Genomic DNA, 24,755 nt, shown 5'->3' with positions numbered 1-24,755 from the left:
GGATCAAGTAGAGTGACAGGAACCTCTTCCCACTGAGTAAATGCCTCCTGATTGCTCGTCCCCAAGCTCTTCTCCAGCTCTAGCGTATGCTTTGTCCACAGTAAAGCCCTCTGGGCCCTATTTCTCTGTTGTGCCCTAAATTGAAAGGGGCTAGGGAGGGCAGAGGGACACACGGGCAGGCCTCAGGCGGTGGGTGCCGGACCTAGGCAGAGGCCTTCGGCTGTGCCCTGATGTCAGGGTAGCTGTTAGGGGACCCCCCCATCCCTGTTTGCTGAGGATGAGGGCCTCCCGGAATTGGGTGAGCCTGTACCAGGTGCCCACCCTTGGAGCCTGCTCCCACGTGAACTCCCCAGGAAGGATAGAGGGTACTGGGAAAGGAATACAGAGCCCCCGCCCAGGGTCTCCAGCCCCGCTGGGGCCTGGGTGGCCTCTTTGGACCTCCAGTGCTCTGGGACATTTTCCTGAAAGCCCCAGCCTTTCATTTTTCTCCTTGTCCTTACCCTTTTTCCCCTGGAGCTGCAGGAGGATCCAGATCCTCAGGAGATCCTGGGCAGGGGGTGCATGGGGGGGGGGGTGGGTATCACACAGGCTGCTGCTGCTGCTGTTAGTGGCTAAGGCAACAAAGCTTCCTGAGCAATCGACTGTGATGACAGGACACGCCCGTGGAGGGCTTCCTGTCGTGACCAAGGGCCGGGACACGTAAAGAAAACCCAGCTCGGGGGGATGTCTGCTCTGCGGAACATAGAAGACACATCTGTCACCGTGGGACACAGGCGCTCCCACTGGAAGTCCAGCAAGCAAGCCTCAAGTTCACGGTCCTCCCAGGTGGCTGCAAAAGTTTTCTCAGTCTGCATCAAACTGAGTCGGTGTATCGTCCTTCAGGCTGATGGACTTGTTACCCCAGGGCTGGGAATAGGGAGAGCGGAAGGCCTCCTCTGCCAGCCCCTCCCCCCAGGGTGCTGCCTCAGCTGCAGAGAGAGGCCTCACCAAGGGCAGTCCCCCTCCCAGGGTGGCCCGTCACCCCTGACCGGCTGTCGCAGGCTCCAAAGCCCCGGCATCTCCTTGCCACCCTGGAGAGCATCCTGTCTTCAGATCTCTGCAGGCCTGAGCTTCCTGTTGACCTGTCCTTCTCTTCCCAGCTTGGTCCCCGGGCATGTTAGGCCTCCGTGCTAACCTCCACCTCAGAATCTGTGCCCCCACAAACCCGACCTGCCACACTGCATTTTTACAAGGTGTCCTCCTTTCTTCGTTGTTTATTAACTATACACAGCCTGTGGTGATTGTTTTTCCGTGGCTCTTCTAATGACAATTATTCTTAAAAACGTGCTTGATTACTGTGGTCTTTGGACAAATGCTTGGGGAGTGATTATGGCAGGCTGGGAGCTGGGGACATGGGGTGACTGGGGTGGGGAGACTCCCCTCCAGCCTCCCCGATCCTCTTCCCCCCCTGCCAGTTATGCTCCCCCGCTTCATTCTTTCCCACCCTTGCCAGAATATTCCCTGATTCCCTGCACCTCTTCCTGGAAATGACTCTCCCTCTCTCTTCTCCTCTGCCCCTCCAGTCCCCACACCACCCCCCCCCCCCCCCAGCTCCCAGGCAGGCCTGGACAAGAAGGCTCAGACCACTGGGCACCTCCAAAAGTCCCCTAACTGGGTCACTCCCCGTCAGCCACTGCTTTACCGGGTGGGGAGGAGGTAGCTGAGGGCTGGGAGGAAGTGGTCAGCTAGAGGGGAGAAAGAAAGGAGAAATAGGTTCTGCTTTCACCAGAGTTTCTTCCTGGGCTTCCACAGCTTTCTACATCCCAACCCCAGTGTGACAAGGAGGAAGAGGCTGAGCACGAGAGAGCCACAGCAGTAGCCGCAGAGTCTCCTGGAGCCTCAGTCCAGTCTCGGGGTTGTCGCCTTTCGGGGCTCACGTGTAGCACCTGCAGCGGGAAGGTCCCCTCCTCCCAGGCCTCCTACTGCCCCGTTGGAGCATGCTTCTTCCCCCGGACCAGCGAGGGTGGCTGTGCTGAATCCCCACCCCTGTCCCCCAGCCAGAAGCTCCCTGTCCTCGGGACTTCCCTCTCCCACCCCGGCTCAAGAAGAGGGCCCATGGCCGGGGAGGGCACACACCTGCTGCTATCTGTCCTTCTGATGCTCCTGGCATCATCAGGTGATGAGGACCAAGGGAGGGAACAGGGCAAGAGGAGGGGGAGGTGGCCGGGTGAGGCAGGCCAGAAGGGGACGGGGCGGGGTGGGGCTGTGGTCTGAGGCTGCCTCTGGGGCCCTTTCTGCAGAGGAAGGCACCTATCTCCTGGCCCCGCAGTGGCAGATGAACTGCTCCCTGACCCAAGTTTCTTTTCAGGCTCCTGGGAACAGAAGTCACCGTTGCTGCACAAACTGGAAGGGGAGACGGTCTCTGTGAAGTGCCTGTACCCGCCCTGGACAGGTTCAAACATGATGAGAGTCTGGTGCAGGGACATTTCAGCAGATACTTGTATCGTGTTAGCCTCCAACACCAGGCTCCCGAGAGTGTCCGGGGATCCTCGAAACTCTATTCAGGATTATTCCAGTTTAGGCTACTTCATCGTCACCATGACTGAGCTCAGGGTGAAGGACTCTGGATTTTATTCATGTGGATTCTACAAATCCTCAGAGATCTCTGTTCTCAGAAAATTCCGTCTGGTGGTATCTCGGGGTGAGTTCTTGGCCTTCTTCGTGTGGTCCTCAGCCTTCCTAAACCACAGGTGTTAGAGCTAGAGAAGACTCTAAAAGCATTTTCTTCTTGGCTCTCACAGCCGAAAACCAGTGCCCTTTGCCCAAGGTCACCGTGAATTAAAGGCAGAACCAGCAGAACTCAGACCTGCTGGCTCACTTGGTTCTTCCTTTCCCATCACATGTGTCTCTGAACAGTTTTGTTGCTACTAACAAGACTCGTCCGTTGATTTCTAATGACTGTAAGGCTCCCTCAAGTTTGACGAGACTGGCTGGTGACTGGGCCACTCCTGGGCATCCCCACCCCTGACCCTAACCCCTAACCTTCTCTCAAAGGGTTGTGCTTGAGTCCCAGGAAGCCAGTTGGGTTAACAAATGGCGGACAGGCAGGAGGCAGCCAGTCAGTGAGGCAGACGTGGGGCTTCGAGGGTGAGGTTGGGAGGTGCAGCGGCCGAGGGCTCAGAAGACATGGGTCCTCACCCTGGCCCTGCCCCTTATAGTCGAGAGACCATAAGCCTCAGGTGGGGAGCTTGGCGGTGCTCCCCATCTGAGGCCCCAGGTGTATTTCTTGAAAACCTCTGAGTGGTTGGGGCACCTGGGTGGCTCAGTCGGTTGAGTGTCCGACTTCGGCTCAGGTCGTGATCTCATGGTTTGTGGGTTCGAGCCCTATGTCGGGCTCTGTGCTGTCGGCTCGGAGCCTGGAGCCTGCTTCAATTCTGTGTCTCCCTCTCTCTCTGCCCCTTCCCCTCTCATGATCTGTCTCTCTCTGTCTCTCAAAAATGAATAAACGTTAAAAAAAAAAAAAAACAACCTCTGAGTGGCAAAGCCTGCCCGCCCTCCCCCCCCCACCCCCACTGAGTTTCTCTGTGATGGCTGGAGTCTGAATGGCATCTTCCCAGACCCCTGCCCTCCTTCCAAGCCTGCTCAGCCATTCAGCTGGGCACCCGGAAGACGCAGGTCAGCTGCTTGGCCAGTCACCGCCTAAGCCGTGGCTCACCGCCCTCCCCCATGTAGGGCAGGGGCTGTGCTCTAGAAGGGGAATCAGAAACCTTGAGACCCACTCCTGTGCTGGAGGAGCCCACAGCACCCTCCCACCCCAGGAAGGCAGATACATAGGTAAAGGGTCAGGAGGGTGGGTGGTGGGCGGCATAATGGAAGCATGTTGGGTGGCGGCCCAGTGGAAGGGAGAGACCAGGTTGGTGGAGAAAGCAGTGGTATGGATTCTCCTGGAGGACTCCCCAGAGGAGGTGATACCGCCTGGGCCTTACTGAAGGAGCAGGACCCCCAGACAAAAGTGGGGGCAGGTGGGAGGGAAGCATTATGGGTGGAGAGTACATGATATGTTCAAAGAACACAGAAAAGACTGTGGAATATAGCCAAGTGATAGTGTGGTCCTAATCTAAAGCCACTTGCATGGTGGCACTTCACTGTGAGGAAAACCCAAGAGAAATGGGTTCTGCTTTCACCAGAGTTTCTTCCTGGGCTTCCACAGCTTTCTACATCCACATCACTCAGAGTAACACCCCCACTTGGCCCAGAGCCCTGTGTGGGCCCATCCTCCCCAGGGTCACAGGCTAGAAGTGGGGAGCCTGCAATGCAGAGCAAACACATGGGAGTGCTCCTCTCATGGTCGTGTCTTTCAGCTACAACCACGCCCACCACCACGAGCACCAGGAGCACCACAGCCTGGACCTCCGCCGCCAACCCTGTCACCGACAGGTACTGTCACCTGCCTCCCGGTCCTCTCTGTCCTCCACTTCCTCCCCCCCCATGGCCGACTGTGTGAAATGCCTCCAGCTACCGCATGCCCATAGACGCCTGGCTCTCAGGGGGGCAGAATGCTTCAGGTCACTTGCTTCAGGCCTCTTGGAGCCTCAGTTTTGTCATCTGCAAAATGGGGCCAGTGGACATTCTCACCTTACAGCAGGGTTGCTTACCTTGGGCAAGGCTGACATTTGTTGCGAGGGGTGTCCCGGGCGGCAGTGTTCCTGGCCTCTGCCCATGGGACAGCAACAGCACAAACCTCCCTGAGACCACCCAGGTGTGGCAACCAAACCAAAATGTCTCCGGACACTGCCAAGTTTGCCTCGGGGCAGAACCACCGTCTTACGGAGTTGCCGTGAGGATTAAGTGGGATTGTGTCTGGCCCAGCGCCAGGCATGTGCCCAGAGCTTCTTCCTTGGCCTCTTCCCTCTTCCAGCCACAGGCGTCTGGGGGAAGGGGGCACTCTGTTGTTACTACAACCCGCAGCCTGATTTCTTCTCTACCCCTGCCTGATGTTCTAGGCCCCGACCCCTCGGGACTGACCTGATAGCCGCTCTTATTCCAGACTCCATCCTCCCTGCCGTCTCTCCACCCACCATCACTGCGATGGGAACCCCGGGCTCTCACAAACCATGGTTCCTTGCTTCAAGGCAGTATGTCCAGAAACCAGGTGGAGCTGGTCATGGAGCTGAGAGGTGTCCCTAAAGTGGCTGCCTCCGGGGCTTAGGGCTTCGACACTTGCCGCCCTGGGGAGCCTGCTGTGGTGTGAGAAAGCCTGTCTTTGTGTTCTGCCTTTGACTTAAGACAGGCCCTATCCAGATGTGTTTATCATGTGGCAGAACTGTGGGTCACAGGAAACCAGTGTTCTCTGAGAGTTGAGCGCCTCTCACAGGCAGGCTGAGGTGACAGAGCCGGGACCAAGAATAGTTTAGGGGAGCAGGTTGGAAGGGTGAGTGCAGACCCTGCAACAGGGGCCTGGGGGCAAGTCAGGGGACAGCAGCCAGAAAAGGGAAAAGGAGCAAAGACAGCAGGCATTGGTACCATTCCCCTTTCACAGAGGAGGAAACATAGCCCAGACGTGGCTAGACGTGCATGGCTTATGGGGCAGAGTCCTTGACCATGGGGCTGCCTCCTGGCCAGCTCAGCGGGAGGCTCTGTCATGACCACCAAATGTGTGGGGAGAGGGATGGCTTCCCCACAGAAGGTTGGCTCCCACTTTCCTCACCCTGCTGGCTGTTCCTTATTCCCAAGCTCTGAAAGCAATTGGCGTCTCATCATTCCCACCTCGACGGTGGCCGTCCTGCTGCTGCTGGTGCTCATGGTCCTCATGATCCTGTACTTCAAGAAAGCCCGAGGAAGTGCCGGGAAAGGTAAAGCCCAGAGCTGGCTCAGAGCAGACCACTGAGGGCGTGGCTATGATGTCCTCGTGCCCTCGAACCGTGAGGACCAGGCTTATTGTGCCCATTCTACCTACCACCAAGGAAATTGAGGCCCGCAAGACAAGGTGGCCAGGATCCCCTGGGTGCTCTTGCTTTGCAGAACAGCAGGCAGGATCATTCTCTTCAGAGGCTCAAGGTCAGCTTCCTCTAAGCCTAATTTGCCTAAAATTGGGCATTCTGCTATCATTTTGGGATCGTAAAGTTTGCCATATTTTTATAGGTAAGGATTTACTTTTTTTATTTTTTAAAAAAGCTCTATTTCTGTTGAGAGAGGGAAAGTGCAAGCAGGGGAAGGGGCAGAGAGACAGAGGGAGACAGAGAATCTGCACTGACAGTGTGAAGCCTGACACAGGGCTCAGTCCCACAAACCGTGAGATTAAGACTTGAGCAGACTCACGGACTGTGAGATCATGACCTGAGCTGAAGTCGGACGCTTAACCAACTGAGCCACCCAGGTGCCCCAGATTGTAAAATTTTCTATCCGTACTTTTCAAACTGTGCAAAGCCAATTTAGTGGGTCACAATACTATTTCCATAAAACAAAATAAAAAGGTAAAATGTCACAGTGGTTTGTACACTCTGGAAGGACAAATATTTTTTCATTGGACTTTTAGGGGTGTTGGGGGGGGCGCACGTATGCGTAGGAGTGTGAGTGTGTGAGTGTGTGTATTCGTATGTGCCGGAATAAGATAAAATGTTTCTCATTGTGGCTCCTGGCCCAAAAATTTGAAAGACGTTATAGATAACTTCCCCAGCAAATAGATTATACTTAAATTGATGTTTCAGTTTGGAACTTTCAGTGACTTGAGTTGATTAAGCTTACCAGTTTTATGCAAATAAGCCACAGGCTGCCAGCTTGATTTGCTCCTTATCACTAATCTCTGCTCTCTGGACACTCCTCTGCACTGGCCAGGGCCTGCGACCCTACTGTGACCTCCCTGCAATGTCCTGGGCAGGGTGGGATTTCCGGGCCGGGGCCCCAGCCCCTCCCCTGCCAGGGTCCCCTCTGCCCAGAGGGGGCCTCCATCACCTCTGCCTTCTCAGGAGACTGGAGCCTAGGGAGCGGTCCCTGCCCCAAACTGGACTCTTTTCTTCACAGGTGAGGACAAACTCCACATCTATGACAACATTTCAGTCCAGAGGGAAAAGACCACTGAACACCGGAAAGACTCCTCGTCAGGGCAGAGGCGATCTCAGGTTTTCTGGGTATCTTTGTTGTCAGTGTTACTGTCTTTTTTAGCTCCCCAGCTTGTGTTTACTTGTAGTTTCTGTTCAGTCTGGGCCTGGAATCACGTGTGACTCCTCATGTTGCCTCATCTGCACATACCCATTGCCCCATATTTCCCAATTCAAACCTCTTCAAGAGAGAGAAGTTGACTGCTTCAGCTTTTGACCTTCACCCCCACAGGAGACAGCTATTAGTGGGGGTCCATCCCATAGGTCCAGAGCCAGCCTATGGCGTGGCTTCCATCAGTCCAGTCGGCTAGGGGGAAGAGGGCCTCACGGCACAAGCATGGCTCCTTAAGTGCTCTCTCTTTGGGAGCTGAGGGCCGAGCTGTTGCCCTTGGGTAGGCATGTCTTGTCTAAAGATCTGAGACTTTAAAACCACAGAATCGCAGGATTGGGACGATCTAAAGCCATCTGGTTCAACCCTCTGTAATGCTGGAATCAACTCTACAAATGGCACCCCTACCAAGTGCTGTTCTAGCTCAGCACTACTCAAACTTGAGTATGCATAAAAGTCACCTGGAAAACGTGTTCAAACAGAATTTCTTGGGCCCCTCCCCCAGAGACCGATTTAATAGATCTTGGGTGGAACCTGAGATTTTAACAAGCTGCCAGGCAATGCCGGTCCATGGATCATACCCAACATAGCCTTCCTTAGCCTATTCTTAAACATCGTCAGTGATGGCAACTCTGCTGGCTTCAGCTATTCCCAGAGGCTCTGCAAGGTCCATACTCTGTCCCACACCTTATCCCTGTCTCTGTTCTCCACCCAGCTCTGGGCAGCCTGGGGGCCACTGACCATTCCCAGCTATGATCTGTACAATGAACATCTATCTTCTTTGATTCCCAGGGCTCCAATCAACAGATGGGCTCTGATGAGGACTCTGGGGCCATTTGCTATGCTTCACTTACCCACCTGAACAACTTTGACCTTGAGGACTCCATCTATGTCAACACCCACCCCAACCTGAGGCCCACGCCTGACCCCCTTCTGACTGTGGAATATGCCAGCATCTCTGGAAGCAGACCCCAGCCCTCCAACTTGACTGCCCTGGAGGGGGAAACTCAGGAGCTGAAGGCAGACTTCACTGGGCAGTGAGCACTTAACAAGTACCTGTGAGGCGTGGGGTTGCCCTACCAGTGATACGGGGACTTTGGTGGGACAAAGATGGTCCCAAACCAGCAAAAGGTCATCCCTTCCTACAAAGGAGGTGAGGAAGGGGGAGGAGAAGAAAGTCCTTATCACTCCAGAGGAGAGAAGCTTTGAGTCTAAAGGCTGTGCTGGGCAGGCTCTGAGGCCCATAGAAGGGGTTTCTAGACACCTGCCTGCTCCCCTCCCCAGGGTCTAGGAGGAGGGCTATTAGAGCAAAGTCCAATTACATAGGGTCTGGATCCCAGTGCCTCTGAGTGACCCAATGTTCGCCCCACTCTGTGACCCTCACTTCCTTCCTGACCAGGGGCTGTGAAATCCTGACACACTGTGCAAGTTCCTCTTTGGTGACTCTCCTCATGAAACCCCCCCTCCACCCCCAACTACCTCTCAGGGCTGCTAAGCCAGGCTGGAAAGTTCTTTTCCTCCACCAGAGCGCCTTCCTGACCTCCTGATTTTGATTCTCACAAATGACCCTGCCAGTATGTGGGCAGTGTCCTCCACTCAAGAGTCCCTCCTAACACTTGGCCTTGCTGGGCAGGGGTGGGAGGCATGAGAGCTTCCTTCCTTATAGTGGCCCCTGCAGCCACTGTAGGGAACTGACCTGGGCTCCCTCCCCTGCCATGGAAACCATCAACTACCTTGCTAGCTTCATCTCCAACAGAGCAGGCTGAGGGCCACCTCCTGCTTTGCCCACGTACACTTCCACAGGGCTCTTACGGAGACATGGGCCCTCTTTTATTCTGCACCTCCAAGGAGTGACTCTGGATTGTGGGAATTCTAGGCCATGGGGACAGAGGGTGCTGTTCTACCATGTCATGGGAAAGATTTCTTGAATTGCAGATTCATTACTTCTCAAGGGTGACATTTAAAGATCATCAAATCCAACTGCCAGTGGGAGGCCAGATCCCTTCTGCAAAATTCCAGTGAGTCATACAGTGTCTGTCCCAATCTCTTGGAGGACAGGGGATTCACCGCTTATTGGTCAGTGTGAATGGTTTTGTCAGACAAGAACTTGTTTGCCATCAGTCACAGTGAGACATCAGCTTTGCCTCCAGGATAGGACCTGAGAGTGTGGTTGCTTCAGGGCCAGGAAGGGAGAGGGGTTGGAGAGGAAAAGGGTGGGTGGTCTGAGGTCTGGCAGGCTCGGGTGTGATGATGAGGTCTTCTTCAGGGAGGAAGGCAAAGTAATTCCTTGTCACTTGTGACATCTCAGGTTCTCAGTGTTGAGGATGTGGTTATGTCTCGAGTCTGTGGCTGTTGGGGACATCTGGGAACAACCCCGAGTTGAAAGAGGTGGAGAACAGGATGTTCTGAGCATCACCTTGGCTCCTCAGGTCTCTTCCCTGCCCTTCCAGTGCTCCAGATTTGACTACCAGAGGCTGGGCACCTGCTGTATCCTGACCTCTCACCCTACCCGGCCTTGCTCTGAGAGGGCCATCAGCACTGACCTACGGCCTCATTAGACCTCTGGTCCTCTGTTGTGCTAGGCTCCTGACAGTGCCTCTTGGTCTATATTTTAGTCTACATAACCACTGGGGGAGCCCATCTTCACCATGGTCTTCTCGACTCGGGTTTCCTGGCTATAACACCACGAGCCATCCCAGGGGTCAGGTTCCTCCCGCCACTGTCCAAAGCCAAAGGATTTACTCAGACTAGAACCCCTGGAGTTATAGGCATTACATGGTATTTATAGGGGCCTGCTGACCTCCAGCCACTGCTCAAGGGCAGTGATTAAGTCTAGTAAGCCAACAATTATGGAGTGTTTCTTATAGCCACATTCCTCTACATACCTTAATGGCTTAAACAACCTCATAAGGTAAGTGCTTTCCCTTCATTTTAAAGATGGGGAAATTGAGATGCAGACAGTTCAGTAATTTCCCAAAGTCTTATAGCTAATAAATGGTGGATCCTAGACCTGAAATTTTAGCCACAGTGCTTTTGGGTCCCTGTTCCCATTGCATGTACGCATGCACGCACATGCACAGTGGGTAGACGTATGACAAAATAGTAACACCAAGCAATCATGGCAAGAGCTGAAGAATGCTAACGGTGCTAGGAGAGGATGGGAAGCGTGACCTTTTCTGATAGAACTCCAGGAGCCAAGAGGGGCTGGTAGGGCTGTGGCTGATGTAGCTGGGGAGTTTGAGGAGAGGGATTCTTGATTAACCAGTGTCCCCAGATAAAAAGGCCTGGGTCCCTCCTGCCCACAGTGCCCCAGGGAGGGGACCACCCCTTCTGCCACCCAAGGCTCAGGCCCCACAGGAGAGAGATGCTCTTCGACCTTTGGGACACTAGCAGGCTTTAGGCACCATCCTCGGAGGGCCTGCCACCCACTGCCAGTTGGACCCTCCCTTCACCTTGCCCCCCACTATGCTCTTTATGCATGCCCACAGTATGTCAATGTTTTGTTCATCGACTTGTCTGTTTTCTGTTTTGGTCAGTGTTTCAAGCCACTAAGGTTTGGAATAGTTTGTTACCAATAAACAATAAATAATCAAACTGAAGAACCAAGACAAAGTTGAAGAACAAATGGAAAAGGAGATGGTCTTACCTGACCGGAAACCAAGACTTAGTGTGATGTTCTCACAACCACAGTGTGATCCTAGACTAGAAAATCGACCAGGGCAACAGAATTGGGGGGTGAGAAGTGGGAACCTGATTTTCTGCCAGAGCAGGCATATGAAACAGGGGCAGAGGAGAGGAATATGCCATGGTCTGGGAGCAACCATCTATCCATATGGGGAAAATAGAAAATTAGATTCCCGCCTATGTTTTACACAAGAATGAATTCCAGGTGGGTTACAAATCTCCATGTCAATAGCTGAGCAATAAAATGTTTAGACAAAAATGTAAGTGTTTTCATGACTTCAGGGTACAGGAATATTTCTTGAGCAAGACATCAAAAGCTCAAACCATAAAGGGGAAATGTGGTGTTTGACTATATTAAAATGAAAAACTCGAGTACAAAAAGAAGACACCAAAAAGAAAGTGGGAGGAGAAGCCACCGACAGGGAAATGGAATTTGCAATGCATATAACTGATAAAAGATTAGCAGCCAGGATTTATAAATTAGTAAAAGGACCCACCATTTTTAGTGGACAAATTATAGGTGAGAAGAAAATCACACTCAAGAAAATGAAAAACATAAATAATGGTTAACTTCATGAGCAATCAGATAAATTCAAATCTCAACTAAAAACATTTCTACCCAGTATATTGGTTGGGGACTTCAAATATGTCTGTAATGCTTCATATGTAGATACAGAAATATAGGAACAGATATAGGTATAGATTTAGATATAGATACAGATATAGACATAGATATAGATACATACCTCATATTTTTTAATTCTGAGAGTTCATGATAATAATCACAGTCAAAAATCTAGTTCTGTGAATGAATTTAGGCACCCCAAATGGCATTTTCTCTGTAACAATAAAACCACCAGGCAGGTGCTGTTATCAGGTTCCTATTACATCAGGAGGTTATGCAACATAGAACAATAGAAAAAAATGTAAGCATGGCAGGATATGTAAATTTTGGTGCTAAGTAAGTCTACTGTAAATTTTTTTTGATGTTTATTTTTGAGAGAGAGAGACAGAGTGTGAGCGGGGGGAGGGGCAGACATAGAATCAGAAGCAGGCTCCAGGCTCTGAGCTGTCAGCACAGAGCCCCACATGGGGCTCGAACTCACGAACCGCGAGATCACGACCTGAGCTGAAGTGGGATGCTTAACTGAGCCACCCAGGTGCCTCAGTGAAATAAGTTCTTAATGTAAATTCTAAATCCCAGCACAGTTTCCCAAAGGTCAGAAACTTGGCTGGCCTTCTTTTTCTTAACCACTACTATCTCTTCTGCCTGAGCTTCTTTCTCCCTGTAATCTTTACAGATTTCTCAAAACAAGCCCCTTCTCCCACCCCCTGTGGCGGTCATGCATGTAACAAATCCACAAGCTAGATTTGGTGAGGGTCCTTTCAAGGAGCTTCATTCAAGGAACCCCAGGCTAACACCAACAAAAAGTCATCACAACAATCTGAAGCTTTACTCTGTCCTTCAAGGAAATTCACGAGTCCTTACTTACCTTGCTGTCAATGGCGGGCATCTACAGGCTGGCTCACCTCCAAACCCTCAGCCAATCTCTCCTCAACCTAGTTTTCCTGGCCCTCCCCCTGCTGGTCATTAGTGTCTTCACTGAAGGAGTATGTCTCCTCAGCCAAAGACTCAGAAGTCAAGAAGCCGAGCCTGAGCCGGAGGAAAGAATGGATCCTCCAAATCTCTCTGGTCCCTGCTATTTTAGGTCTTGTCTTCCAGGCTGAGATATTTGAGTTCGTGGGGAGGGTCTGGCGATGTGGGGTGGAAGGGTGACTAATGGCGGGTTCTGCTACATGACTTGGAACGCAGAAGGAGTGGATCACAACCCGAAGCTTCCTGCAGCTATAGAAGTGTTGAGATTCACCTCCCAATGCACCACAAAACATTAGCGTTTTAAGAGACATTAATAAGTGTCATGTGAAAATAACCCATGCTAGGAACATATTTTCTTCAAACATTTTAACGTAAGGAAAAGGAAGTTGCGTTTATCACAATTTGCAAAAGTTGGCTCTTAGAAACTCTTTTAATGTCCATTAATGGGAGGTTGATTAAGAAGTTATGCTACATTCATACCAAGGAATATTATGTAGACATCTGTTGATATGGAGAGATACTCCAGATAGATTAAGTGAAAATGCCACAAAATAATATGTCTAGCATGAACTCCTTTGTGTTTGTGTCTCTGTGTGACCATAGCAAAAAGGCTAGATGAACAAAAACTAAAATATCAGTAGAAATTATCTCCAGGGAGTGGTATTAGAGTGGAGGAAAATTCCACTCAGTAAGATTAGGCGGACTGGCTCTGGAGCCAGACTGCTCGGATCTAAACCTAACTTCCACCTGTATGAGCTGTGTGGCCTCAGGAAAGTTATTTAACTTCTCTGGATCTTGGTTACCTGGAACAATAATATTACCTACCTCACAGGTAATGGCGAAACACATTTAAGGTGTTTAGAACAATGCCCTGCACATAGTAAGCACTCAATACATTCTTGTCTGTTTTTCCTTCTTTTTTTCTATTCTTTAGTTTTTGTTTTGAGAGAGAGAGAGAGAGAGAGACTGAAAGTGGGGGAGAGGAGCAGAGGAAGAGGGAGAGAATCCCACGCAGGCTCCATGCTGTCAGCACAGAGCCCCATGCCAGGCTTGAACTCACGAACTGTGAGATCATGACCTGAGCTGAAATCAAGATCAGACTCTTAACCAACTGAGCCACCCAGGTGCCCCAACTCATGTATTTTAAGTGCGGAATTATGGACAACTTTTACCTTTTTAAAGTTAATTTTTATATTTTTTCATATAAAAATTAATTGACTACAGTTTTCAAAAGATTTTTAAAACGCTAAGCACATTTTATATAGTTATTATGATAGAAATAAGCTCCCTCTGAATCTGCGTGCTACATGACTGTGGCAGGTGATCCTGGGGCAAATTGCCTGTGGCTTGTGGGTACGATGTTTCAACTGCACAAGGAGTATTTACCAAGGAATCATGGACATCACCGATGTATTTAACAACCCTATTGAATAAGCGTTTTATCTTGCTGTGATTTCAGTACTAGGTCTTTAAAAATTACCTGATTTTTCTAAATTGTGATTTTAAAAATTCTGCTTAAAAGTTGTTTTTAAAATTATCAAATTTTGCAGCAACGAATTTATCTTTAGGACTGTCATTGCTTTCTACTCTAATCCAGGCATAAATGTAACTCTGGCGCTCCTGCGGATTGTCTGAAAATTTAGAGTACTTTTAGAAGGGTTTTGTGGTCAGATACTGTTAGGAAGGGCTGGTCTAGATGCACATTGGTCTCAGGATTTACTTCCTTGTTGATCCCAGACTGCCCAACGTGCTCTGGGTGTAGAGGGAAGGACTTGTGGACTGACTCAGTCCGGGGCATTACAAGGACACAGCACCACTAGGTGGGGTCCACTCAGTGCTGGGGGTGGGAATCCGCCCCACTCGGGAGGAACTGTTTTCTTTCTTTTAAGAAAGGCTGCAATTCTTGGGGCGCCAGGGTGGCTCAGTCGGTTAAGCGTCTGACTTGGGTTCGGGTCATGGTCTCACGGTTCATGAGTTCGAGCCCCACGTCAGGCTGTGTGCTGACAGCTCAGAGCCTGGAGCCTGTTTCGGATCCTGTGTCTCCCCCTCTGTCTCTGCCCCTCCCTGGCTCTCACTGTGTCTCTCCACTGTGTCTCTCTCTCTCTCAAAAATTAATAAACATTAAAAAAAATCTAAAGAAAGGCTGCAATTCTCTAATAATTCTCTTTTATTTTATTTTTTTTTAACGTTTATTTATTTTTGGGACAGAGAGAGACAGAGCATGAACGGGGGAGGGGCAGAGAGAGAGGGAGACACAATATCGGAAACAGGCTCCAGGCTCCGAGCCATCAGCCCAGAGCCTGACGCGGGGCTCGAACTCCCGGACCGCGAGATCGTGACCTGGCTGAAGTCGGACGCTTAACCGACTGCGCCACCCAGGCGCCCCAAAGGCATTTTGTTTCTGGCCATGGCAAGACCCATCTTCAGTTGGCAGATCCCTGTGGTCCAAACCTGGACCCTCACTTCCACCTTAACAGGCATCCTGACTTCTCAACTCACACTCAGAACAGAGGCCCAAATGTGCCTTTCGGCCTGAGATGACCAGAAATGTCCCCAAGCTCTCTCTGATGACTCATTTAAAGGTCTCCCTTCACTCCCTGAACCCAGGGTATTGTCTTAAAATCCTGCCAATACAGATTTGCAATATCAACATCACTTCCGCATCTAGCAACAAAGGGGCAGTGACTCCTGTGCTCAATGCACCTTCCTAGCACCTAGCATGGAGCCTGGCATATGGTAGGAGCTTGGAAAATAGGTGGAATAAATGAATGTGCCCCTGGGAAGAGGGCTTCACGCTCTCCCACTTCCTGGGTAAGAGGGAAAGGAATGCCCAGGAGGGGGTAGCTGTAGGGCAAGTTCCCTTCCAGGAGCAGGCAGCAAGCACAAGAGAGTTCAATTGCCGATCATTTTAACAGGGTTCGTACAGAGGAGTGGACAAGGATGAGCGGGCCACCGAGGGATGGTGATGCATCCAAAGACAGGGAGTGTTAACACCCCAACTTGAAAGAGCAAGGAGAGAGAACTGTGTTCTTGGAGCCAAGTGAGAGAGGAAGCCGTGGAGGAGGGACCACTAATCCGAGTTATGGCTCCAGAGGAAGGCAGCCACTGTGTGAGCCATGGCAGACATGGAGGGAGTAGGGGAAAGTAAGTACTCCAACTTATTTCTCCTCCTAACTGCCAACCCCTGCCTGTAGCTCCCTTCCACTAGACCCAGCAGTAGTAACCCAGGGGACCAGGCGCTGGGGTGATGGAGTCCAGAGGGGCAGCCTCCCAGGGGCAGAGCAGGACTGAGCAGGGATAGCATGGGGCAGGGGTGGGGACAGGAGTGGAGCATGGTCAGCGGGGGTCAAAGGCAGCAGAAAAGTCAGTCCAGGAGGGCTGGGAGGAGGCTATTCATGTCTTCTGGTGATCAGACTCAAATGGGCAGTTGAAGAGCATGAATAACAAAGCTGTCCCTAAGAAATAAAAAGGCTTCTGCACAGTGAAGGAAACAATCAGCAAAACTAAAAGGCAACTGACAGAATGGGACATATTTGCAAAAGACATATCAGATAATGTATAAATCCAAAATCTGTAAAGAACTTATCAAACTCAACACCCAAAACACAAAAATCCAGTGAAGAAATGGGCAAAAGACATAAATAGACACTTCTCCAAAGAAAACATCCAGATGGCCAACTGACACATGAAAAAATGCTCAACATCACTTATCATCAGGGAAATATAAATCAAATCCACAATGAGATACCACCTCACACCTATCAGAATGGCTAACATTAACAACTCAGCAACAACAGATGTTGGTGAGGATGCGGAGAAAGGATCTCTTTTGCACTGCTGTTGGGAATGCAAATCGGTGCAGCCACCCTGGAAAACAGCATGGAGTTTCCTCAAAAAATTAAAAATAGAACTACCCTAAGGCCCCACAATTGCACTGCTAGGGATACAGGTATGCTGTTGCAAAGCAGCACATGCACACCAATGTTTATAGCAGCACTATCAACAATAGCCAAAGGATGGAAAGAGCCCAAATGTCCATCGACGGATGAATGGATAAAGATGTGAGGACAGGTGAGTCTGTTGCAAGGTAAGCACAGAGGAAAAGATGTGTGTGTGGTGGTGGTGGTGGTGTGGGCGGTGGGGAGTAGGACCTGAAGACACGGGAGGAGAGGGGACGGGTGAGCAAGTAGCTCCTGGGGGTCATCCAGGGGAGATACACAGACAGACAGCCAGACAGCTAGACGAGATATAGGGAAAGCTGCCATTTTGAAAATGGAAGATGAAATTCTGGGATGGAGATAGACAGGAAGAAGGAAGATTTTAGAGAGAAATATAGGGAAGAGGAAGGAAAATAATTCTAGCCCTTTTTTCTTTCTTTCTTTCTTTCTTTCTTTCTCTTCTTTCTTTCTTTCTTTCTTTCTTGAGCACTTAACATGCCCTACCTTTACATACCCAGATAGTGAAGCCGGCCCAGAGAGTTAGGAACTTGCCCAAGGCCACACAACTAGTAAATAACAGAGCTGGGATTAAGCATGGGTCTGTAAGAAGCCCAAACCTGTGTGCTCAATCCCCACTTTGCATCTGTCCCATCCAGCCTTCCAATCTGCACACTTGGCCCCCAAAGGCGGGCTAGGTAGCCTCCCCAGTCCTGACAGGATCTGGACCAGTCCTGATCCAGCCGCATGGCAGATGAGGTTCCCTGCACTTCTGTCTCAGTCCTGTGATATCCGTGATGACCTGAGGCAGGTTCAGTGCCTAGATCCCTGCCTCCTAGCTCCTGTGCTGTCGTCCAGATCTTCCCTTTGGGCCTGCCATCCCCTAGCCTACTGGCTGCTGCTTGCCCATGACCTAAAGCAATCCCGGCACATGCACTTGAGCGAGTACACACACCCTCACTCCCCGGGAGGTGTCTGCCCTGAAGAGAGGAGGTACTGGTTCTAGACAGGGGCCAAGATCCCCGTCTGAGAAAATATGAGATGCTAAGGATGGGAGAATTGCCTCAGCTAGAAGTGTCAGAGAACACAATTGGTCCAAATACAAAGAAAGAAGGTCAAGTCTGAGAGGAGTCAGAGGTGAGAGAGAGGTGGGGGCTCGAGAGCAAGGGTTTGAATCCCAGAAGCCTCAGTCAGTTGAGCATCCGATTCTTGATTTTGGCTCAGGTCATGATCTCACAGTTGGGACACCGAGCCCCGCATTGGGTTTCATGCTGAGCATAGAGCCTGCTTAAGATTCTCTTTCTCCCTCTCCCTCTGCCCCTCTCCCCACACACGTGCACTGCCTCTCCCTCCCTCTCTCTCTCTCTCTCTCAAAAAAAGCAGGCAATGATAAGATGTTCAACATCATTAGTTATTATGAAAATAGAATTAAAACCATAATGAGATATAGCCACAAAATTATTAGAATGGCTTTTCCAAACCCTGACAATATCAAGTCTTGACAAGGATACAAAAATAGTATAGCCATTTTGCAACACAGTGTGGCAGCATTTATAAAGTTAGACACACACTTACCACGTGACCCCTCTTAGGGTTTTAGCCAAGGGAAATGACACATATAACCACACAAAATATAGGTGCATGAATGGCTATGGTGGCTTTTTTCATAATCGCCCCCAACTTGAAACCACTCAAATGTTCATCAGCTGGTGAATGGAGACAAGGTATGCATCAGCCATACAATGAAATACTGTTCAGCAATAAAAAGTAGATCAATTACTGAGGAGCACAACTTCATGTGTGTTGAATACATTATCATAAGTGAAATAAGCCAAACTCAGAGCTATACATCAAACAATTCCAGGTATAGGACATTCTAGAAAGGGCAGGAAGCCGTAGGAACAGAAGTCAGATCAGTGGTTGCCAGGACCTGAGTTGGAAAGGAAGAGATTGGCTAGCAGGAGCACGAGGGAGCTTTTTGGGAGGCTGATAGAAGTGTTCCATATTTTGATTGTGGCAGTTGTTACACAGATGTGTGAATTTGTCAAAATTCATAGAGGTAGACACTTAACGGGGTGAAATCTTGTGTATGTAAATGATATGCCAATAATCCTGACTTTATGAAAAGACCATAGAAGGGGACCTATCCAGTGATTTTCAGGTGGCCTCAGACCCTTCATTCCCTAAGCCATTAAGTCAAGACTGGGGAGCTGGTTTTCCGAGTGAAGGACTAAATTATGTTCATCATTAACCCCCATCTCTAGGCGCATTCCCTGTAAATACCGTAGATGCACAGTAAAGAAATAAATAAAAACAAATCAGTGAGTGCTTGCAGGAAACCAGAGTAGACTCTGGCGATCTGTGGGTGCCTGTGGACCCTTCCTGGCCTCTCTGCTACTTCCCCCTGCAGGACTCACCTTCCCGCCCCTGGGAATTACCACTCCTCCCTCATCCCATCCCAGGACTGACCGCCGAGAGCCATTTCACACTTTGGTGGCTTTGTACCTGCAAATCCCTGTGCCTGGGTCACCCTTCAAGTACCCCCACCCCACCCCTGCACCTGTGGAGAAAGCACACCTCCAGCCCTGGAAACTCCAGCAAATGTCACATCCTGTGTTGTCCCATAGGTGTGTGTGTGCACAAAATAATGCCCTCGTGCGCTGGTGCACACAGGAGGCGCCCAACTGTGCAAAGGATATGCTTGGGCAGGAGACGGCAGGTGGAAGAGAAATTCTCCCCCTCGTGCAAAGCCCATCTCCCCCCTTCCTCCCCCCACCTTAACTGGGATAATAGTACTAGTTAGTATTTGCTGAGTGCTTATTGTGTGTCAGGCCCTATTCTAAAGCACTTTGCCGGTAGAAATCCATGTTATCCTCCCAATAACCCTACACACTATTCTTATTCCCACTATACAGATGTAAGGACTGAGATACAGGGAGGTTGTGGTGGGGGGTGTGGTTGCACACACAGGCAGTGAGGAAGGAGGACTTGAAGTCTACCTACACTACAGGGATCCTGGCCTGGAGGGAAGGACTAGGAGGCCCTAGATGAAGGTCCAGCTGGCCCCTGGTCCTTGCAAGGCTGCAGCCAGAGTGTGATAGGCAGTGAAGCTGGAGCAGGGTCTGGACACAGCAGTGAGGACTGTGATCCCTGGGCTGGGCTCCACAGCCTTGGACACTGTCCAGCCCCTGCCATGTGGGGTCCCCCTGGCTGGGATGGGCAGTGGGGCAGGCTGGCCTCTCAGAGGTCTGGGATCCTCAGCCTCCCACTGCCTCTTGGGCAGCAGTGACTGGCCCCTCCTCTCCCTTCCTTCCCCACCCCTCACCCCCTCCCTGAATCATAAAACCAGACCCCAGTCCTGACTATTTCTCAATCCCTAAAAGCCCAGTTCCTGTGGGCAGCACTCGACGCGCCTGCCCCTCTCCTTTCCGCACTTCAAGGGAAAGACGAGATCTTGCACAAGGTCCCCTGTGTCTGCCTTCCACCAGGGAAGCCTGACATGGAGCCTCTCTGCCTGCTCATCCTGGTGGCCGTCACAGGTAGGAGCCCGTCTTGCCGCTGGCCAGGCCTTCTCTCCTTCCCCTTCTTGAGTATCCAGTGGGTGGGTGGGCGGGCAGCCCTGGGCCCAACTATAAAGGCGGCTGACATCCTCGGCATGGTCTGCACCCCGCTTTTCCCCACTCACCCTGCATTCTTCATACTCTCCCTCCCTCCCCGGGAGGAGAACCCACTGTCTGACTCTTCATGCACGTGGGAGTATGAGGGGCTGCTGGATTCTGGCCACAAAGAAAAGGAAGGAATTCTGATGGTGGTACTCAGGCACTAGGTAGCAGTTGGGGGAAGTTTGGGGGGGCACTGGTAAGAGCCCCGAAGATGAGGCACCACTGGCCCCGGAGGAATGGCAGGGTGGGAGGGAAGAAAGAGAGGAGGAAAGCAACCCGTAGCTGAGGATGTACATCTTGTGCTGACGTGAAGGTCCTCTTGTCCTCAGGCCTGGAAGGGAGATGGGGGGTTGACACCCCAGGTTCTTGCACACAACTACCTCTTTTCATTGGGGTAAGGTGCCTCTTGCTCCCCTAGGGCAACAGGCAAACATGGTGAGCAGAGGGGCTGTCCCAGCCGAGCCCTGCTCCTGAGGCTTCTTAGCAGGGAGTGGTGTGGGGGACGATGGGGGGCTGCCTGGAGGCAGAGGGATGCCCCCTCCCTCTTCCCTCAGGTCTCTCTGCTTCAAAAGGCAGGCCACCTGCCCCCTAATCTTGTCTTCCAAGTCTCTTTTGCCATATGGTTGCGGATGGGGTAAGGGAGGACCAAGAGAGGGGAAGTCGAGGCAGAGGGCTCCGGACGATACCCCCTGCAGCCCCTGCCCTGGCAATAGACCACGCTTTAAGCCTATCTCCCCCACCCCAAGACGCGTCCCCAAAATAGCAGCCTCATGTCTCCCCCCAAAATAGCTCTGAGATGAGTCTCTCCTGAAAGGGGAACAAAGCCACAGAAATAGGGAAGCTGGGAACTGAAGGTCAGAAGGAGGAGATGGCAGAGCCAGGGCCCGCGTGGGCCGCTGCAGAGTGAGCACGAATGGCCAGGGCAGGGAGGCGGGTATCCAGCCCAGACCCGAGGGGGCCACTGGCCCCGCTACCTTGAGACGGAGAGCCTGGAGGAGAGGCCTTGGTCCCATGTGATAGGGATAAAATGGGCGGAAGAGAACTGGAGGGAACTTCAAGGCCAACGTCTCTGGAAATAGGTCCAGAGAGGGATAGTTCTTTAAAAATACCCAGCAAGTCCAACGGTGTTAAAGCCAGACTGGGGACCTGGGTTTCATGGTGGACTGTGCGCCTTCTCCCAACTTATACAGGAAGCTGAGCTCCTTAAGGGCAAGACTTCTGTCTCCTTGTTCACTGCGCACAGTAGGTGTTCAATAAACGTTTGGTGAATGAGCGAAGAGTGAGTGAATGTCTCCTCCCCAGAGCTGTCCCGAGCCCACAACACCACCGTATTCCAGGGCATGGCGGGCCGGTCCCTGCAGGTCTCCTGTCCCTACAACTCCTTGAAGCACTGGGGCAGACGCAAAGCCTGGTGCCGCCAGCTGGATGAAGAGGGCACGTGCCAGCGGGTCGTCAGCACCCACCGCTTGTGGCTGCTGTCTTTCCTGAAGAGGTGGAATGGGAGCACGGCCATCGTGGATGATGCCCTGGGGGGCACACTCACCATTACGCTGCGGAATCTTCAAGCCCACGATGCCGGCCTCTACCAGTGCCAGAGTCTCTATGGTGATGAGGCCGACACCCTCAGGAAGGTCCTGGTGGAGGTGCTGGCCGGTGAGTGGGTGGCTGACTGCACCTCTAGGCCACCCCTGGGCTGGGACTGTGTCTCCAAGGTCTGGGCACAGGACTGCCCTCTCGACCACCCTGGGGAAGCCCATGGTGCAGATCTTGCCTTCCCACTTGAGGGCCCCTGTGGATGGTCGTGCAGGTTACTCACTGCGCAAGGGGACTGCATCCAGCCCTGGCGCCCCACTCCAGGCTGCACTCCCTGCATCGCTTACAGGAAGGATTCTGGGCTCTAATTTGCACAAGGCACCCAGTGAGCTGCTTGCACTCCTGCCTCTCCCCATAGCTTTATCCATTCGGCATCCAGTTGGGATGTGAGCACTGTACAGTGGTCCTTAAGGAGTGAGTGGTGGGAGGTTCGTTTACTCCCTCACCCAATTATCCAAAGGACCTGCAAACATAAATCAAGCACTGACCTGGTACAGAAAACAAGCCCTACGAAGGGACACTGCCTGTGACCCTGGGCGATGTGCTTCGTCTCTCCGGGCCTCCATTTCCTTATCTTTAAATGGAGATGATGATGTTTGTCCCGCTGCCCCCACCGGGCTCCCAGGGCGTATCAGTGAGGCGACAGAGTTAAACATGCTTGGGGGTAAGTGACAGCCCACACCCCAGCCTCCTGCTGCTGAGCTGACCTGGGATCCTCATGCCATGTGACACAGGGTGGCAGTGGGGGTCCCCCCCGCCCCAGGCTTTGCACAGGGATGCCCTCCAGGAAAGCCTTCTGCCTGTGTCTCCAGAACACTATGTATCCCAAAGGAGAACAAATCTGGGGGTTCGGGTCCCCTTTCTGACTCTCCCTCTTCTCAAATCCTCCCCCACCACATGGCCCCTTATGATGGAAATGAGCCATTCATCGAAGGTCTAAGGTGGGGAGGGGAGCAGAGACGGTTTGCCCTAGACCCAAGCCCCATGGCCACCACTTTTTTACATGCAAAGGTGGCAGTAGGGGCCAAGGAGACACAGATTTTCAGCCCTATTAGGGCCTAAGCCTCAGCCAACTCCCAAGAGGGTGGCAGGAAAATAACATTATAATAATAATACTCCATGGGTGGTGTAGACAGCTTGACAGTTCACACAGAACTTTCAAATACATCCATTCATCCATTTGACCTTCCCAAAGACCCTGTGTGTTGGGGGTTGGGACTTGTAGTTTTGGCACTTAGCCATACAGGATGATCTCACTGAATTCTGCAACACTATCAACCCACTTAACAGGTGAGGAGACCGAGGCTCAGAGAGGTTAATGACCTGATCTGCTCCAGGCCAGAGCCTAGGGGGCCTCGTGGCATCCAGATGGGTGCTCCCCACTGTGACTGGCTGCCTCAAGGAGGAGGGGCTAGAAGCTCATAGGCTCTGTCTCCCATAGACCCCCTTGATCACCTGGACCCTGGAGGTCTCTGGATCCCTGAAGAGTCCAAGAGCTTCGAGGATGCCCAGGTGGAACGCAGCATGTCCAGGTACAGAGGTGGGGCAGACTTCCACCCTGCAGAGCCCAGGCATGGGATGGGGGCTGGTGTCCTAGAGCTACAAATCCCAAGACAATTAGAGCATGAAAATGGGCCTGGAGATGATCTGTCTGAACACCCCTCCGACCAGCCATTGCGTGTTGGTGTGGCCCTGCCGGTTGTTAACATGCTGAAATTCTTTTTTTTATACATAGCTGCTGCTCCAAGACTCCTGAATGGTCAGCCTCCCATCCCTTCCCTGGCCACCCTTGGACATCCCCACAATTCAGCAATAATAAGGGTTTTAGGACAAAACTGGGACCCCATCCCTATACCTGCTCCTTTGGTAGGATCAGCTCTGATTGGTTCATTCCTGTGTACTGGTGTTAAAATACTGTTAGTATAACCATGGAGTGCACATGTGCACACACACACACACACACACACCCCAGACTATACTATTATGCACAGCAGGAAACTGCCAGGCAAGGGAAGGTGATGTGTTTAAACGCACTCAGCAGGTAGATCCGTACCTAGAACTCAGGTCTCCTGACTACAGCCTCCCTCAAGCCTCATCCCAGGGATGGTGCTGGGTGGGGAGCTATTCTAGGCCCCTGAAAGCACCTGGTATCTCCCCGGTCCTTCTTGGTGGGCAGACTCCAGTGCGTAGGCCACCCCAAGGTCTCCCTCATGTCCTCCTTGTGTCTTCAAGGGGTCTCTCAGAAGAGGATATCCCCTTTCCACCCACTCCCATCCTTTTCCTCCTGGCCTGCATGTTTCTGGGCAAGCTTTTAGCAGCCAGTGCTCTCTGGGCTGTGGCCTGGCATGGGCAGAAACTGGGGACGCCCCGGGCCGGTGGGCTGGACTGCAGCCGTGACCCAGGTTACCAGCTCCAGACCCTAACAGGTGAGCTTCCAGAGCGCAGTGGTGGATGGGGGTGGACTGGGCAGGGGTGGCGAGGTGGGGCTCAGAGGGGCTGTGTGAGCACGCGGTCGGTTGCAGGGCAGAGAGACACGTGAGAGAAGACCCGGCATGGGAAGAGAGGCCCCGGGAGAGGTCTGCTGGGACCACCCCGGCCTGCACACCTGCCCCTCAGCCACCAAGACTCATGGTTCTGCTTTGGTGAAAGGTCACCCTGCCCACACCCTGCTTCCCCTGGCCCCTGGAAACAGAGGTGTGTGTGTGTGTGTGTGTGTGTGTGTGTGTGCGGGCACACCTGGGAAGTGGGAAGGACATTCACCAACTTGTAGGCATTGGTTATTAAACACTCTCACAAATAAATCCAAGACTTCTCTTTGGCTACCAGGCTAGGAGAATGAATCTGGACGAGGAAAAGACAAGAGGTCTGCCTCCTTGGGGCCTCAGGTCTTAGGCTACCGCGTCTCTCTGTTCTCCCCGCCTCCAAACTGCCCATCTTTTGCTTTTCCTCGCTCCCTTCCCTAGATCTAATTGCTGGATCCTGCCTCCTCGTCTGGGATTTCTCTAGCATCCAGGCTGCTGCCCCTCTCCTCCATTTGCCTCCCACCTGTCAGTTCCCGAGGATTATTGCGGCCCACCTCCCCCACCCGGCAGTCCATCT

General features: G+C 51.9%; 2 protein-coding genes across 2 annotated transcripts; both read left to right on the top strand.

The window, feature by feature from the left end:
* The first annotated feature begins 699 nt into the window (after nt 1-699).
* Nucleotides 700-11,128, top strand: LOC125166152 (uncharacterized). Its single transcript, XM_047859890.1, has 7 exons — nt 700-825; nt 1,792-2,155; nt 2,348-2,680; nt 4,341-4,416; nt 5,713-5,831; nt 7,000-7,106; nt 7,978-11,128. Exons 1-7 carry the CDS (start codon nt 724-726, stop codon nt 8,224-8,226), a joined length of 1,350 nt encoding a protein of 449 aa, XP_047715846.1. The 5' UTR covers nt 700-723; the 3' UTR covers nt 8,227-11,128.
* An 8,661-nt stretch (nt 11,129-19,789) lies between these two features.
* TREM2 (triggering receptor expressed on myeloid cells 2) lies at nt 19,790-24,411 on the top strand. Its single transcript, XM_047859595.1, has 5 exons — nt 19,790-19,940; nt 21,366-21,716; nt 23,098-23,188; nt 23,889-24,082; nt 24,179-24,411. The coding sequence occupies exons 1-5, from the start codon at nt 19,901-19,903 to the stop codon at nt 24,193-24,195; spliced, it is 693 nt and encodes a 230-aa protein (XP_047715551.1). The 5' UTR covers nt 19,790-19,900; the 3' UTR covers nt 24,196-24,411.
* Nucleotides 24,412-24,755: the final 344 nt, after the last annotated feature.

The sequence above is a fragment of the Prionailurus viverrinus genome, chromosome B2 (genome assembly GCF_022837055.1).
Source record: "Prionailurus viverrinus isolate Anna chromosome B2, UM_Priviv_1.0, whole genome shotgun sequence".
In the NCBI taxonomy this organism is placed as follows: Eukaryota; Metazoa; Chordata; class Mammalia; order Carnivora; family Felidae; genus Prionailurus; species Prionailurus viverrinus.
This window is presented reverse-complemented; position numbering and strand designations above follow the sequence as displayed.